The 16,568-nt window shown below is 39.7% G+C and overlaps 1 protein-coding gene across 8 annotated transcripts in view; it reads left to right on the top strand.

The window, feature by feature from the left end:
• Window positions 1–16,568, top strand: part of mbnl2 (muscleblind-like splicing regulator 2) — a 131,416-nt gene that overhangs the window by 81,400 nt on the left and 33,448 nt on the right. For 6 of the 8 annotated variants that reach the window (XM_043691341.2, XM_043691338.2, XM_043691334.2 and 3 more), the window contains 3 exons: window positions 4,408–4,671; window positions 15,432–15,485; window positions 16,137–16,287. In XM_043691341.2, the coding sequence (XP_043547276.1) occupies window positions 4,408–4,671; window positions 15,432–15,485; window positions 16,137–16,287 (469 nt within the window). The remainder of the gene's footprint in view (window positions 1–4,407; window positions 4,672–15,431; window positions 15,486–16,136; window positions 16,288–16,568) is intronic. The other 2 variants (XM_043691339.2, XM_043691340.2) reach the window with 1 other exon arrangement.

Below are 16,568 nucleotides of genomic sequence, written 5' to 3'. Positions count from 1 at the left end.
GGAGAAGCTGATAGACTTTGGAATTCAGAAAAATCTTTTAAAGTAGGAGAACAAGCTGTTAAAACTCAATATTTTAAAAGAAAGACGGGATCACTAGCCTTGTTAACAGGAGCACGAGAGGACCAAAGTTAAGGGGTAATTTTATGACTGTGATGATGCTGTCACTTTAAAAGGTTACTTTGTCCTGGATTTTTTTTAGAGGTTGTAAGGCAGAGGTACCAAACTGGCTACTGAAGATGACTTGTGTAAACAAATTGTGAGGCCTTCGGGTTTTTTTTTGGAAGCAGACTGAATGGGTGAGGCCACCCATCATGGATACAGATTTCTGGGTTTTGGTTTTTTTCATTAGTATCAGAAACCTTTGGGATATCGAGTTGGAAGCTTCAGTGAATGATTCCTAGTTGCAATTCTCTCTGAACTTTCTCTTGATGTTTCTTCCTTCTGGATTGGAGAGCTGCATGTAAAAATCTGTCTGAATTTACCTTTTTGTCAAGGAGTGTGTTTATGGAATGTTACTACATTGCGACAGTCAATTAGTAATAGGTACTTAATCTGTTACTTGGTTAAGTTTTCCAACAGTTAAGTTATTCTAAATTCCTCTTTGTATTTTAACTATAGTGTTTAAATTAATTGAGTTTTGCATAATGTGGAATAGTTTGACTAGTTACGTTGTACCTGCACCACAGCATTTCATATATTGCCTTTAAAATAAGGAAAAGTTAGGGACTAGGCTACCTTTTTAAAACATTTTGAGGAGGTCTGATCTGGTCTATAACATGGCAGAGTCAGGATATTGTGTATAATGGTGGGCAGCTGCCTTAGAGGATCTCAAGATTGTGGTCAGAATATAAAGGTGATATACCTATATGCCATTGATGAGAGACTACAGAAACCATGTATTCCCTGTATCTTTTCAAAAAAGCAGCACTGGTTAAGAGAAGACCTTGAGGTTTTGTTCAAAATTATAATTGGATTTAATGAGATAGATATGGTAATTTCCATTAGTTATTGAATGACTAACTAGGGGACACAAAATAAAAGAATAAAGATATTCTTTTCTGCACTGAGGATCAATAGGATATGGACAGTTCTACAACATTGATGGAAGCTGAATTCATTGATTTTTTTTTTTTAAAAACAAATTAGATAGCTATTTGAAAACACTTTTAATGAGTGACCGATAATGATTGGGTCCAAGTTGTTACCTTTTCCAGCGTGTTGGAGCAGGCACAGTTGGCTGAATGGTAGCACAAACACTGTTTTGGGTATCAGTGATACTGAACCATTCTTTCTGTAAAGTTGGAGAGTAAATCTCTACTTGTAATTTGACCATAACGATGGTGAGTGTGCTGTTGACAAACTCAGTTTGGTTTTATCCAAACACATGCTTCCCAACATTGGTTACTTCATAGAAATTGATGAGAGTGCTGGTGGATTATTATAACTTATTGATTCCAAGAGTGTTGTAGTGATTTGTATCTGGTTCATTGCTGATCCTAGCAGTCTTTGGCATGATTCAAGAAACTATCTGAAATCTGCCTGCCTTGTTTAGCCCAATAATGAATTATATGGTGCATTTATTTATTGAACCTTTTGGGAATTGTGTTTAAACTAATCAAATTTGATTTCATATTTCTGAATCTTAAGCAAACAAAGAAACATACTTTTGACAAATCAATAAGCAGTTAACTTGGCAAACAATACAGTAGAGGCAATAAAATTGTAGTACAGTACTTTGTGTTTATTCTTCTGCTTTTAAATCTGTTGCTACAATTTTGTTTCTTAGCAAACCTCATTGTCTTGTTGTAAGTTTGCTCACTGAGCGGTAGATTTGTTCTCGGACATTTTGTCACCATGCCAGGTAACATCAATGAGCCTCAGATGAAGCGCTGGTTTTCTGTCTCGCTTGCTATTTGTGTGTCTTAGTCTGTTGTGGTGGGTGATATCACTTCCAGTTCTTTTTCTGATAGGTTGGCAAATCGATATGTTTGTTAATGGAGTTCCAATTTGAATGCCAGGCCTCTAGAAATTCCCATGTGTGCCTGTCCTAGGATGGATGTATTGTCCCAGTTGAACTGGCATCCCTCATCATCTGTGCGTATGGATGCTAGTGATAGCTGGTCATGTCTTTTGGTGGCTATTTAGTGCTCTTGCATCCTGGTGGCTATTTCCTGCCAGTATGTCCAATGTAATGTTTGTTGCAGTCCTTGCCAGGTACCTTGGAGATGATTCTGGATCAGTGGTGCTGGAAGAGCACAGCAATTCAGGCAGCATCCGAGGACAGGATGCTGCCTGAATTGCTGTGCTCTTCCAGCACCACTGATCCAGAATCTGGTTTCCAGCATCTGCAGTCATTGTTTTTACCTTGGAGATGATGTTCATTCTGCTGGTTGGTATGGGATCCTTTAAATTCATCAGGAGCTATTTCAGTGTGGTGGTAAGTTTGTGGGCTACCATGAAGCCTAGGGGCTGGAGTATTCTGGTCATCATCACAGAGATGTCTTAATGTATGGCAGGGTGGCTAGAATCTTTGGGCATGTTGTCTTGTTTAGGTCTGTTGTGTAGGAACCAGTGGACTGCGCTTATGGGGTACCTGTTGTTCCTGAGTACGTTTTTCCTCGGCTTCTAGTGCTGCAGTATGTGTGGCTCATTTAAATGTCCTGATTCAGCTCTGTTTGAGTGTTGGAATGATTGCTCCCGAAGTTGAGTATCTGGTCAGTGTGTATGGCTTTCCTGTAGACCCTGGCCTGGAGATTTCCATTGGCTTTGCATTCTACTGTGACTTCTAGGAAGGGGAGACTGTTGGTGTTCTCTTCCCCTTGGGTGAACTACATACAGTAAAGATGTTGCTTGTATTTGTGGTTTCTTCTAATTTGTTGCATTTCACATCCACTTCACGGACCCAAAGCTTGGGCTGGATCGTGGGAAGGGCTGTTTGTTCTAACCTCTGCATAACTGCTTCTGCTAAGAGTTCTGATATTTGGTGATCCCATGGGGGGTCCCATTGAGTTGTTTGTGGATCTTTTCGTAGAAGGTGAAGTGAATCGTGAGGCACAGGTCTACTAGTTTGAGGATGCTGTCAGGTGTTTGTGTCCTTGGTTCGTCTTGCAATGAGGTCAGTGTTTCTTTGCCCAGGGTGATGTTTATTGATGTGAATAGGGCAGTCACATTCAAGGACTGTAACAAACATTACAGTGGACAGACAGGCAGAAAACAAGCCACCAGGATACATGAGCATCAACTAGCTACGAAAAGGCATGGCCAACTATCACTAGTATCCATGCACATAGATGAAAAGGGACACCAGTTTGACTGGAACAATACATCCAGCCTGGGCCAGGCTAAACAAAGACGCACATGAATTCCTAGAGGCCTGGCATTCAAACTGGAACTCCATTAATAAACATTTTGATTTAGATCCCATTTACTAACTTCTCAGAAAAAGAACCGGAAGTGATATCACCCACCACAACAGACCAAGACACAAATAGCAAATGGGACAGAACGGCAGCGCTTCATCAGAGGCTCACTGATGATGTTACCTAGCATGGTGACGAAATGTCTGACAACAAATTTACCAGCTCAGAAAGCAAACTTAAAGCCTGATCCACAACCTAAGAGACAAATCTTCTCAAATCACAATTATTGTCTTGTGATTTACAACTTAAAATGGTTTTGGAGCATAATCAGGTCAGCAGAATAAAGAGATCAACATATCGCATATTGATCCTACTTAATTCTATTTGCATCTTGCTTGTAACTGCTGTTCTCAAATATGATATTGATTGTTAAATTAACATCATCACAGATATTCCAGTTTATTTTCATGGTTATAGAAGGTGCCCAAGGATTTCCAGTGGTTATCATTCTGGCAGTGTACAACCTGGGAGAGTAATGTTACCAAAAAGTCAAAATTCTCCATGGTACCAGATATGAATTTTTCTCCATGTAAGTGAGCTACCGTTGGGTTATTCATTCATGAGATGAAAGCTTCACAGGCTAGGCCAGCCAAAAGAGCAACTTAGAGTCAACCAAATTGCTGTTTGGAGTCACATTTGGAGCCAGACCAGGTATGGATGGCAAATTCCTTCCCTAAAGGAATCTATAATGGATTCATGGGAGTCATTAGACTTTTAATTTCAGATTTTTATTGAGTTAAAATTCCACCATCTGCCGTGGCAGGATTCAAACCAGAACATTACTTGGGTCTCTGGATTAATAGTCCAGTGATTATGCTATTAGGCCAGTGTCTCCTCTTGAATTCCTTGTTGATGAATGATTTCTGTCCTGGACTAAATTTTAGGCTTGTAGCTAACCTTGGCCTTGCCTTTCACTTAAGTTTTTGAACGCTTATAAGTGAAACAACTCCATTAAATCTAAGTAGAGTTCTGTTTCCTCTTCTGGCAGGTGTGCCGAGAGTTTCAGCGAGGGAATTGCACACGGGGTGAGACTGACTGCCGCTTTGCTCACCCTGCAGACAGCACAATGGTGGACACCAATGACAACACTGTAACTGTCTGCATGGATTATATCAAAGGTCGATGCTCAAGAGAGAAGTGCAAATACTTCCATCCTCCTGCGCATTTACAAGCCAAAATTAAGGCTGCTCAGCACCAGGCCAACCAGGCTGTGGCAGTAGCTCAAGCAGCTGCTGCAGCAGCAACAGCAATGGTAAGTTATTTAACTAGATAACATAATACAAATCAACGACAAATTTATCGTGCAATTCGCAAAATGGCTAAATTAGATTATTGTGGGACAGGGGATACATGGAAGTTGCACATTGATGTGCTGCATTTGATGCAGTTGCTCTTGTATCTGTTTGTGTGTGGAGATTGTAACAGAAGACCCGAAACTGTGTTTTCCATTGAGTACAACTACTGGCACCATATTTCTTAATAATTTCTAAACTTGCAGTGTAGAAGAAAAGGAACTTTATATTTGAGAAATTAAATTACTTGATAGGAATGGCAACTAATTGTTGAATATGGAATCTCTTGGTTAATAAATCTTTCTGTTGTTAAGGTAGCAGCCATTAGAGCTGTTTGTGTGCAGTTGCTTTAAGCAAGATTTTTTGGCACATTAAATTGAGGCAGTAATAGGTTAACTTGTTCAATTAAGTTTCTATTTCAATAAGCTAGTATTTTTCTATATTTTTTACAACATTGTATAGCTAGATTCTGATGTAGATTTGTTACAATCAGTAGAAAAGGGCAGAAAATATGATTTTTTTTTTAAATGTATGTTGATACAGAAAACACAAACAGCATTGGAAAAGTTGTACTATAGTTTGGAGTAATGAAGAAAAACATCTTTTTTTTCCCAACAATCCCTGAAGATATTTTTTGCTTCAGGTTTATAGTTATATTTATGATTAACAAATTGTTTTGTTGCAATAGATCCTTTTTTTTGGTCTCTGAGCAGTTATCTTCTGCTTGCAGTGCACATAGATTAAGTTAGAACCTGCTCCTAGCAGTAATGTGGCCAAGATAAAAACACATAACTAATATTAACGCATTGGTACAAAATGAGCTTCCGGAAAGGCAAAAAAAACCCTGATTTTCCTGTCATTCATTTTAGAACCCATGTAATTCATTGGAGATAATTCATTTTTGGTTATGGAAGTGACACACACATTTGGCTGATTGGTGAAGTCCTCAGGTTTGACTTGAGCAATAATAGTTTAAACTCTTGTAGGTCTAGTAGTTTATGGGTCACATGAGTGGCTAACAGTGTTGAAGTAATTTAAAATGAAAGAAGTACAGTGGAAAGTACAGTGAGCTCACTTTAAAGCTCTGTCCTTACCTTTGCAAAATTAGCCATTGGTTAACATATTTATCTTCAGATGATACAACTGAACCAAAATCTCATTTGGTGTTTTGGCAGCTAGTTCTTGAGCTTTGTTCTAATACATGTTCAAGCATTGTAACGATCACAACATTTTTACTAAATATTTTCCAGATTTAATTGGGACATATGATGCTTTTGGCAGAGTAGTCCTGACAGCTGTTGTTGTAGCTCTAGTGCAGGTGTCTTTCCTCCACTTGTACACTTTGCTGTGTTCCTACAGTGCACATGGAGGATGTGAAATGAGAAAAGGCGATTAACCATCTGATAATGTTATCCACATTCCTTGATCATAAATCTGTAGATGTCACCTGTTCCTGGAAACGCATAATTTTGAGATAGGATTAAGCAGGTTGATCACAATTTGCAGTTAGTTGAAGTTTAGCTTGAACTAGCCAAAATAACTGCAGCTATTCAAATTTGGAAATTACTTTCAATGTGGGAGTCAGAAATCTCTGGGCCCTGCATCTCAACAGCATCACAAAGGCATTTCTGGGTGCACACTCAGCAAGTGGTTTCCTAGAGCCCATCAAGCTGAGTTATACTGTCACAGAGTGTGGAGGCTGAAGTGAAGACTCCTCCGGATGGATAATCTGTCTTTTCACTACCTATCCACCAGAGCTGAATCAAAACACTTGTAGCAAGACAGGTTTCAACAGTGAATTAGAAATTTTGTTGCAAAACATTTATGGCATTGCAGTCAAAAGGATGTCTAATATTTTTTCAATAAGTAGATTAAATCCAAAATGCACAATTCACAAGCAGGTTGGTGGGATGTAATTAACTTAAAAAGTTAGGTCGTTATTGGCTATATTTTCTACTGAATTAATCCTGCATTGAATGTAATCTAAAATGAAGTGCTGTCCTCTACTTTTGAAAAAATACACTTTTCATGGGTTCCCAGCTGGTTAAGGTAGTGAATAGATGAAACACTCCGATTGAAAGAGTTAAAGGGCTGAATTCTATGATTATTAGTAACAACACTACTGAATCTGTAAAGAGAATCTCTGGATGTCCAGCAGTAATCGTCATCAGCGTAAGCAGCCAGTCAAATGGAAGTATTCTCTTAGCCAGCAAACCAGGGTATTAAAAACCCATAGGGGTGGCACGGGTGGCTCAGTGATTAGCACTGCTGTCTCACAGTACCAGGATCCCAGGTTCGATTCCAGCCTTGGACTACTGTCGGTGTGGAGTTTGCACATTCTCCCCACGTCTGCGTGGGTTTCCTCCGGGTACTCCTGTTTCCTCCCACAGTCCAAAGATGTGCAGATCAGGTGAATTGGCCATGCTAAGTTGCCCATAGTGTTAGGTGCGTTAGTCAGATTAAATATTACATTATTCTTTCAGGACCAGTAAGGATGTTTAGCAATAATTATGAATTTAATGTGCTGTTTAAAACAGCAGGTTACACTTTATTTATCAAGATGAAACTTTAATGAAGAGGTTTTCCATAAGACTTAACATCAGAACAGTGAAATGTCTAATCACCTCAATGATTTTGTAATTCAATATAGGCTGAAGGCTATGAAGCTCACTCTGCAAACAATAGCAGCAATTTGTTTTCAATCTCTCACTCTCTCTGCCTCGCCCGCCTGCTCCCTGGCTCTGCCTCGCCCGCCCACTCCCTTTCTGTGTGTGTCTGTGACTCGCCCGCCCTGGCTCTGAAATATTTTCCACCCCCCACTCTAGTTCTGAAAACAAATTGGCAAATGACAGAAGATTTTGAATGTTAGTCTTACTGAGAAACTAGGGCATTTGGAGTAGAGAAGTCACACTTCCACGTTTGATTGTTTGAAGGAAGCCATATGTGAGCGTTAGAAGGTTGCCAATTTCTGTTTAAAAAGCAAGAAAGGGGAAAACCAGAAATTATAGACATTTCAACTTAACGTTGGTAGTAGATGGGTTCCCAGGGACCATAATACACAATAAAATTAATACCCATTTAATTGAGTTATGTTGATGACAGCCAGCTGACATAAGGTTAGGTCTGGTATAAAAGTTGAGTTATTCCTCACATGCACTATTAAATTCTTTCAGAAGGTGACAAAGGAAATGCATGCATATAATAGTGAATTTTCAAAGGTTGATTAATAAAGTGCCACATTGGAAGATCAGTTGCTGGAATGACTATTGGTGCTTTCTCCTTTGCTTGAAATATCCTGATTATCCTTTCAGCTCCATTGGGAAAGGAGCTGGGCAATATCTTAGGTATTCCTAGTTTGCAGTCCTTCCTGTGGTAGCGCCATTTGCTGATTTCAGATGTATGTTTTTAATCACAAACAGAAGGTTTTAGCAGGTCGCCGTGTATATATATATTTATATATATGGTGGCAACAAAATCAATGCATTTGAATTTCAGCAATCCTAGGGACAGCATTGGCCATTCATCCTGTCACGCCTAGATTGCTGACAGTACAAGTATGATTCCGGTAAACTGCCTCAACGTTTCAGACCAAAGCGAAAGAGCTGCAAGTTCTCGTAAATCCATGCTTTCATGAGGATTTTCACTTGCTTTTGACTCCGCCCTATGTCCTTCATTGCTAAAGCTCCCAACTCAATTCTCCTTGGTATCTTCTTAAATGCTAGTTGTGACCTGATTTGGAGGTGCCGGTGTTGGACTGGGGTGTACAAAGTTAAAAATCACACAACACCAGTTTATAGTCCAACAGATTTAATTGGAAGGTTTAATTGTGACCTAGTAGAGATCTGTAAAACTGTATAGAATTGCTAGGATGGACTAAAATAAATTATTTTGGCTGGAAGGAGATTCCAAGATTGCAGGAAATAAACACAAGTCACTAATAAATCTGTTAAGTTTAGAAGAAAGTTCTTATGCAGGAAGTGAAACTCAATACTATTTGATCCAGTCCTGCTATTCTTTGCATACACTGACTCCGTACACTGGATAATTTTATTGACTCAGTACATGGTTATTCACTGCCTCCACTTTTTTTTTCTAATAATAATGTCCCTATGATTGCTGAAAATCAAATGCATTGATTTTGTTGCTGAGGGCCAATAGGCATTGGACCCAAGAAGTTCAAAGTCATTATTCACTGGACCCACTTTCATCACAACCCTTCCTTAATGTCAAAGTTCCCATAAACGAGGTCAGGAAGAGACACCTATTCTAATTAAGAAGTGTCAAAGATCAGTGTGTGCTCAGAATGAAGCCGTACTGTTGGCTGAGTGAACTTGCTTATCCGATGGTGAGATATATGAACTAATGTACTTTATGTAAACGTACATACGGCGACATGTTAACACCAGCTTTCCGTCTGCGATTGAAGACAAACATTGCACCTTATGTATGTCTGAAACCAGCTAATGGTGCTTCCACATGAAGGACTGCAAACTAAGAATACCTAGGATATTGCCCAGCTCCTTTCCCAATGGAACTGAAAGGATAATCAGGATTTCAAGCAAAGGAGAAAGCACCAATAGTCATTTCTGCTGTTTGTGTCAGCTCTTTAGATTTTTGTTTTTGCCAAGAAACTTGCAGTTCAAAGACTGATTGCCTCACATCGAGAGCTATGTCGTCTGTCTTGAGTTCCCCTGCAGTTCAAGAAAGTTGATACTATTTCCATTGTCCTTGATTGAAATAGGTGCTTGAATGAAATCAGTACACAGCTGTGGTTGACAATCCAGTTTCCATTCAAATCAAGTTAAAGGCAAGGCACTTTGTGCTTTACTGCAGATCTGGAGTAGATCCCACCCATGCCCAAAGTGGAGACTAGTCTAAAATTGTCCAGAGGGATTACTAAACTTTACGGATCTATCCAACTGAACATGCTCCCCAGGGATGGATAAATTATCGACATACAACTTAGATGTGATCTAATTGAATGACCTGAGGGATGTACACGTCTTAACAAAAATAGTAGCTGACCTGGAGCCTTCCCCACCATTCAGTAGGAAAATGGCTGATCTTCTACCTTTCTTGTCCCTTCCTCGCATCCATTGATTTTGTTGGTGTACAAATATACACTCTCAGCCATGAGATTCCGTGGTCTTCTGGTGTAGAGAATTTCAAAGATTCATAACTTCCTGAGTGAACAAACTTTTCTTTATATCTTTAAGTGTGATACAGCCAATTCCTTATCTTGAGCTAGTGTAACTTAGATTCTCAAGCCAGTTGAAATAGCCTGCCTACATTGTCTTTGATAGAGAATGTATGTAAGCTCCATGGCCAACTTCTGTTTCTCATGGGAAATTATTATGCATGGAATCTAAGCTAACTTTCTTTGGGTCAGTTCATGACTATCCTTGAAATTTTTGGCAATAATAATCTTTCTTTGAAGGCACTTACCTGTCTTTATCTGTAAAGCAAGAGTGTTCCCTATTTAGATTTGAGAGAATTTCAAAAGAATAGAATCATAGTCATATAGCATAGGAACAAACCCTTTGATCCAACTTGTTCACATCAACTAGACATCCCAATCTGACCTCATCTCATTTGCAAGCATTTGGCCCATAGCCTTTTAAACCCTTCCTATTCGTGTACTCACGCAGATGCTTTTTAAATTGTGCCCGCCTTCACCACTTCCTCTGGCAGCTTGTTCCATACCCACATCACCTTCTGCGTGAAAATGTTACTCCTCAGGTCCTTTTTAAATCTTTCCCCTCTCACCTCTAGTTTTGGACTCCCCTATCCAAGGAAAAAGATCGTAGCTATTTACCCTATCCATAACCCTCCTGATTTTATAAGCTTCTGTATGGTCACCCCTCAATCTAGGGGAAAACATCCCAGTCTATTTGGCCTTTTCCGATAACTCAAACCCTCCAGTCCCGGCAGTATCCTTGTAAATCTTCCCTGCCCCCTTTTAAGCTTATCAACAACCTTCCTAGAGAAGGGTGACCAGAATTTTACGCAGTATTCTAAAAGAGGCCTGACCAGTGTCCTGACTTGGAATGTGTTGCTGGAAAAGCGCAGCAGGTCAGGCAGCATCCAGGGAACAGGAGAATCGACGTTTCGGGCATAAGCCCTTCTTCAGGAATGGGGAAAGTTTGTCCAGCAGGCGAAGATAAAAGGTAGGGAGGAGGGACTTGGGAGAGGGGCATCGGAAATGTGATAGGTGGAAAGAGGTCAAGGTGAGGGTGATAGGTCAGACTGGGGTGGGGGCGGAGAGGTCGGGAAGAAGATCTCAGGTTAGGAAGGCGGTGCTGAATTTGATGGATTTGACTGAGACAGGGTGGGGGGAGGGGAAATGAGGAAACTGGTGAAATCCAAGTTCATCCCTTGTGGTTGGAGGGTTCCTAGCTGGAAGATGAGGCGTTCTTCCTCCAACCATCGTTTTGTTGTGGTCTGACGATGGAGGAGTCCAAAGACCTGCATATCCTTGGTGGAGTGGGAGGGGGAATTGAAATGTTGAGCTACAGGGTGGTTGGGTTGGTTGGTCCGGGTGTCCCAGAGGTGTTCTCTGAAACGCTCCGCAAGTAGCCGGCCTGTCTCCCCAATATAGAGGAGGCCACATCGGGTGCAGAGGATGCAACTCCTGATCTTAATGTTCTAACCAATGAAGGCAAACATGCCAAATGTCACTTTCATGACCCTGTCTACCTATGATTCCACTTTCAAGGAACTATGCACCTCTAGGTCTCTTTGTTTGGCAACACTCCCCAAAGCCCTGTCAAGGTTTGCCTTAACAAAATGTGTCACCTCACATTTATCGAAATTAAACTCCATTTGCAACTCCTTGGCCCGTTGTCCCATCTGATCTAGGTCCCGTTGTACTCCGAAATAATCATTTTTACTTAGACTTTGCCACCTATTTTGGTGTCATCTACAAAATTACTAAACATGCCTCCTATATTCACATCTAAACCATTTATATAAATGTCAAAAAACAGTGGACCCAACACCAATTCTTGTGGCACATGGGCTGGTCACAGGCCTCCAGTTCAAAAAGCACCCCTCTGTCACCACCTTCTGTCTCCTACCTTCAAGCCAATTTTGTATCCAGTTGGCTAGCTCCCCCAGATCACACATGATGTAACCTTACTAACTGGTCTACCATGTGGATCTAAGCACTTTGCTGAAATCCATATAGGCCATATCTATTGCTCTGCCTTCATCAATTTTCTTTGGTACCTTTTCAAAAAACTCAATCAAGTTAATGAGTCACAATGTCCCACAGACTGAGCTGTCTGTGATCTTCCATATTTGTGTTGCGTGGTGCTTTTCTAAAGGAAATGTATTCTTTACACAGAAAAAGTGTAAATAAAACTAAGGATCTTCATCTGTCTGGAGCAGGTGCTCAGTAGTGTTTAATTAAGGTATAGCTTTGTTTTGCCTTGACTTACATTTTATTTTGCTAGTGCTCATTCTGCTTTTTCTATCAAATTACTGAGCTTAATATGGAAATAATCTTCCTTTTCAAAGCAGCTACGTGATATAGTGAAATAAAATAGTATTTCATTGAGCATCCAAATAATTAGAATTTTGGCATGTCTGATACCAATGATTACCTTCATATTAGATTATTTATCTATTGGCATTGCTGTGTTGATTGATGTGTATCTTAAGTTGAGTAAAGGAAGAAGCATTTCATGGTCTTGTGCAGTGATAGTGTCTCTACTTCTGGGTCAGAAGGTTTGGGTTCAAATCTCTATTTGCCCCAGAAGTGTGTCATAACATGTCCTAGCAGGATAAAATAACAAGATGTTAATGCAGTAAAATTCTACAGTGGTTTGGGAGAGGGAATAGTTCTCCAGGTGGCTATTTTCTCCCTACAAAACGGAGAAAATGTAATTTGTAAGCTATGTGAAATCTATTATAATTCATTTTTCACAGCTTCGTTGCCATTCTTCCAGAAGTCAGCCACCTACTTAGATGCACACTTAAAATGATACCTTAAGTTTCACTGTACCAGAATAAAAAGTGCAGTTTACTTGTTTAATTTGATTAACATCATGTTTTGTTACAACATAAAATGCGTTTTTTTCAAAAGCAATATTTGAAGTGTAGCATGCTGTCTGGCGGCAATGTGAAAATAGGTCAACTTGTGAGCATCAGTATTGAGATTTGTAGGTGCTAGGGACAGAACGTTTCTTCACTCAGCATCTGTGTGGGAAGTGAATGCTTCCATACAATGTTAGTGCAAACACTTGCAGATAATACTATCCTGCCCCAACAACCTTTTAATTTCAACCTCAAATTAATACCCCTAGCGTTCAAGTGTAAAATCTGCTTTTCACATTAGTGGATTCTTTTGATTTAATTTGCAAGTAAACTGACATGTTTTAATTTATATGCAGCTTTTTATTAATTACTGTGCATTTGCAATGGCAAGTATCATTTGATACTTTTGCATAGAGATCCGGCAGTAAGTGAGAAGGCAATACATTTGTTGCCATTATCAGAGTGGGTAAATGTAAGACTGTGCATTGTCAGCCCAACAGATCCATGCTTTAGCATTCAATCCTACCCAGACTTGAGGATTCCAGTCTGGTAGTACAGATTTCATTGTGAGATCACTCGATGCCCATGTGCCTTTAGTTTCCCAACATGTTGGTGATCTTGGTCATTTGTGTTAGCCAATAATGACAACAACAATATCTACAAGCCACTGTGCTCAGGGACCCACTGTATTCTCTGTGTAGTTTTGCTAAAATGCATGGGATCTGGGATCACTGTACATGTATTTGGAAAGGCAAGGACTGATTCGGGATAGTCAACATGGCTTTGTGCATGGGAAATCATGTCTCACAAACTTGATTGAGTTTTTGATGAAATAACAAAGAAGATTGATGAGGGCAGAGCAGAAGATGTGATCTATATGGACTTCAGTAAGGCGTTCGACAAGGTTCCCCATGGGAGACTGATTAGCAAGGTTAGATCTCATGGAATAGGGAGAACTAGCCATTTGGATACAGAACTGGCTCAAAAGGTAGAAGACAGAGGGTGGTGGTGGAGGGTTGTTTTTCAGACTGGAGGCCTGTGACCAGTGGAGTGCCACAAGCATTGGTGTTGGGCCCTCTACTTTTTGTCATTTACATAAATGATTTGGATACGAGCATGAGAGGTACAGTTAGTAAGTTTGCAGATGACACCAAAATTGGAGGTGTCGTGGACAGCGAAGAAGGTTACCTTAGATTACAACAGGATCTGAACCAGATGGGCCAGTGGGCTGAGAAGTGGCAGATGGAGTTTAATTCAGATAAATGCGAGGTGCTGCATTTTGGGAAAGCAAATCTTAGCAGGACTTATACACTTAATGGTAAGGTCCTAGGGAGTGTTGCTGAACAAAGAGACATTGGAGTGTAGGTTCATAGCTCCTTGAAAGTGGAGTCTCAGGTAGATAGGATAGTGACGAAGGCGTTTGGTATGCTTTCCTTTATTGGTCAGAGTATTGAGTACAGGAGTTGGGAGGTCATGTTGCAGCTGTACAGGACATTGGTTAGGCTACTGTTGGAATATTGCGTGCAATTCTGGTCTACTTCCTATCAGAAAGATGTTGTGAAACTTGAAAGGGTTCAGAAAACATTTACAAGGATGTTGCCAGGATTGGAGGATCTGAGCTACAGGGAGAGGCTGAAGAGGCTGGGGCTGTTTTCCCTGGAGCGTCGGAGGCTGAGGGGTGACTTTATAGAGGTTTACAAAATTATGAAGGGCATGGATAGGATAAATAGACAAAGTTTTTTTCCTGGGGTTGAGGAGTCCAGAACTAGAGGACATAGGTTTAGGATGAGAGGGGAAAGATATAAAAGAGACCTAAGGGGCAACTTTTTCACGCAGAGGGTGGTACATGTATGGAATGAGCTGCCAGAGGAAGTGGTGAAGGCGAGTACAATTGCAACATTTAAGACGCATTTGGATGGGTATATGAATAGGAAGGGTTTGGAGGGTTATGGGCCGCTGCTGGCAGGTGGGACGAGATTGGGTTGGGATATCTGATTGGCATGGATGGGTTGGACCGAAGGGTCTGTTTCCATGCTGTACATTTCTGTGACTCTATGACATTGTTTCCTAAGGACATTCTTTTGTTGGGTAAATCAGTATTTGTGCCCATCTCTAAATGTCCCTAAAAAGGTGTATTTCAGTCCTGGTTTTGAGAATCTGGTCAGAGTGAAGTGAAAAAACAGAATGCCACCTTGATTTACTTCTAGTTTGGAGAGATATAGGTTTTGATGGTTTACTGCTTTCTAAAGGTACTTACAAATGAGCAATGCAGAATCTAGCTATCTTTGTGTAATTTCATATTTCTTAAAAGTGTGAAAGATGCAATTACTTAATTATAAGCTTATATAATTGCACATACATTTTGCACAAGTTGATATCAGTAGTAGTTAAAAATCATGTTTTGGTCTCTTTTATGCTTTTAACAAAGGTACAGTAAATGCTTTTTGCTGTATAGTACTAATTCAGTATTTGTAACTGCAATCTTTTGACAACTCATTTTATGCATGCTCTGTGATGTATGTTGTATACTGCATTCAGGGTTTTTTGTTTTTTTTTTCTCCTCACCTACCTGCAATGTACTGCTGTTCCCATGACGCACTTCTGCTTGCTGTTTACCTGTATGTTAATACGCTTGAACCCCATTGGTCCATTGCCATCATATGCTCGCTGCCTGCTATTTAAGACTCAGTCGGCTGCCAAATCTGTGAAACGACCCCTCGAGGCAACCTTTGACCTGGTACTTTGACCTTTCACCTTCTTGCTTTGCATGCACTGTAGTGATAGTAAATTAGTATAACTTGATTTTATTTTTAATTTTGAGAAATGCTTTTAATTAGATGTTTCTTGGAACAATATTATGTTCATGCTAACTAAATGTACTGGTCTTTTTAAAAAGCCATACTATAAATTTTAAACTTTTTTTGGAATATCTGAGGTTTGCATTTTGCATTTCAGGTGTAGCACCAGATAGCTTTCACTACACAATGTTGAATGAACCTGTTATAGTCTAAATTCATTATAATTCGTTTGAAGCATTTGATAACATTTAAGTATGTGGATCTGATACCTCTCTGCTGTAATTAAGTTGCTTAACAACATTTCAAAACCAGTTTATAGTGAGAGCATTTTCATTAAATTTTTTTTGGTTAAGGGCAAGTTTTGGCTTTAAAATAATGCAGCTGTTTGTCTTGTAATGTAATGTCAAATATCACAGTATTAATTTTTTTTGTTGAAACGAACTATGCTTGTACCTTTTATAGAATACCTGTCTTCCACCAGAAGTGTTCTTGTGCTGCTTTGATAAATGTAATGCTGTCAGTGAATGACAAGAATTTCATGCTGTCTTCTCCATTTGTCACACTTGTCTTACTCAATCCCTCATTCACAGGCCTTTCCACCTGGTGTCCTTCACCACTTACCAAAGAGACCAGCCCTTGAAAAAAGCAATGGCACCAGCACAATCTTTAATCCTAGTGTTTTGCACTACCAACAGGCTTTAGCCAATGCACAAATGCAGCAGCCAACATTTTTTCCAACAGGTATGTCCTTTCCCCCTTATTGAGAGTATTATAAGATTGCACTGTTGATGTGATCAGGTAAATAATCTAGCCATTACCACAAGTTGATGTTCAAAGATATATATTTACTTGTTGCTAGCACTTGTAATTAATGTAACATGCAGCTTCAATGGTTTTAAAATGCTGTGTTTTAATTATTCTAAAAGGCTAAGACCCAAAACAACCTTTGACCTTCTTTTGTTTCAGTTGAATCCAGTTTTAGTTAAGTTAATTGTTTGCATGTTTCAAACTGTATTGAATGC

The sequence above is a fragment of the Chiloscyllium plagiosum genome, unplaced genomic scaffold (assembly GCF_037043375.1).
Source record: "Chiloscyllium plagiosum isolate Xiang-an unplaced genomic scaffold, Cpla_swu_hap1 HiC_scaffold_6, whole genome shotgun sequence".
In the NCBI taxonomy this organism is placed as follows: Eukaryota; Metazoa; Chordata; class Chondrichthyes; order Orectolobiformes; family Hemiscylliidae; genus Chiloscyllium; species Chiloscyllium plagiosum.
The sequence above is the reverse complement of the archived record's forward strand: the minus strand, read 5'-3'. Positions and strand labels throughout refer to the sequence as shown.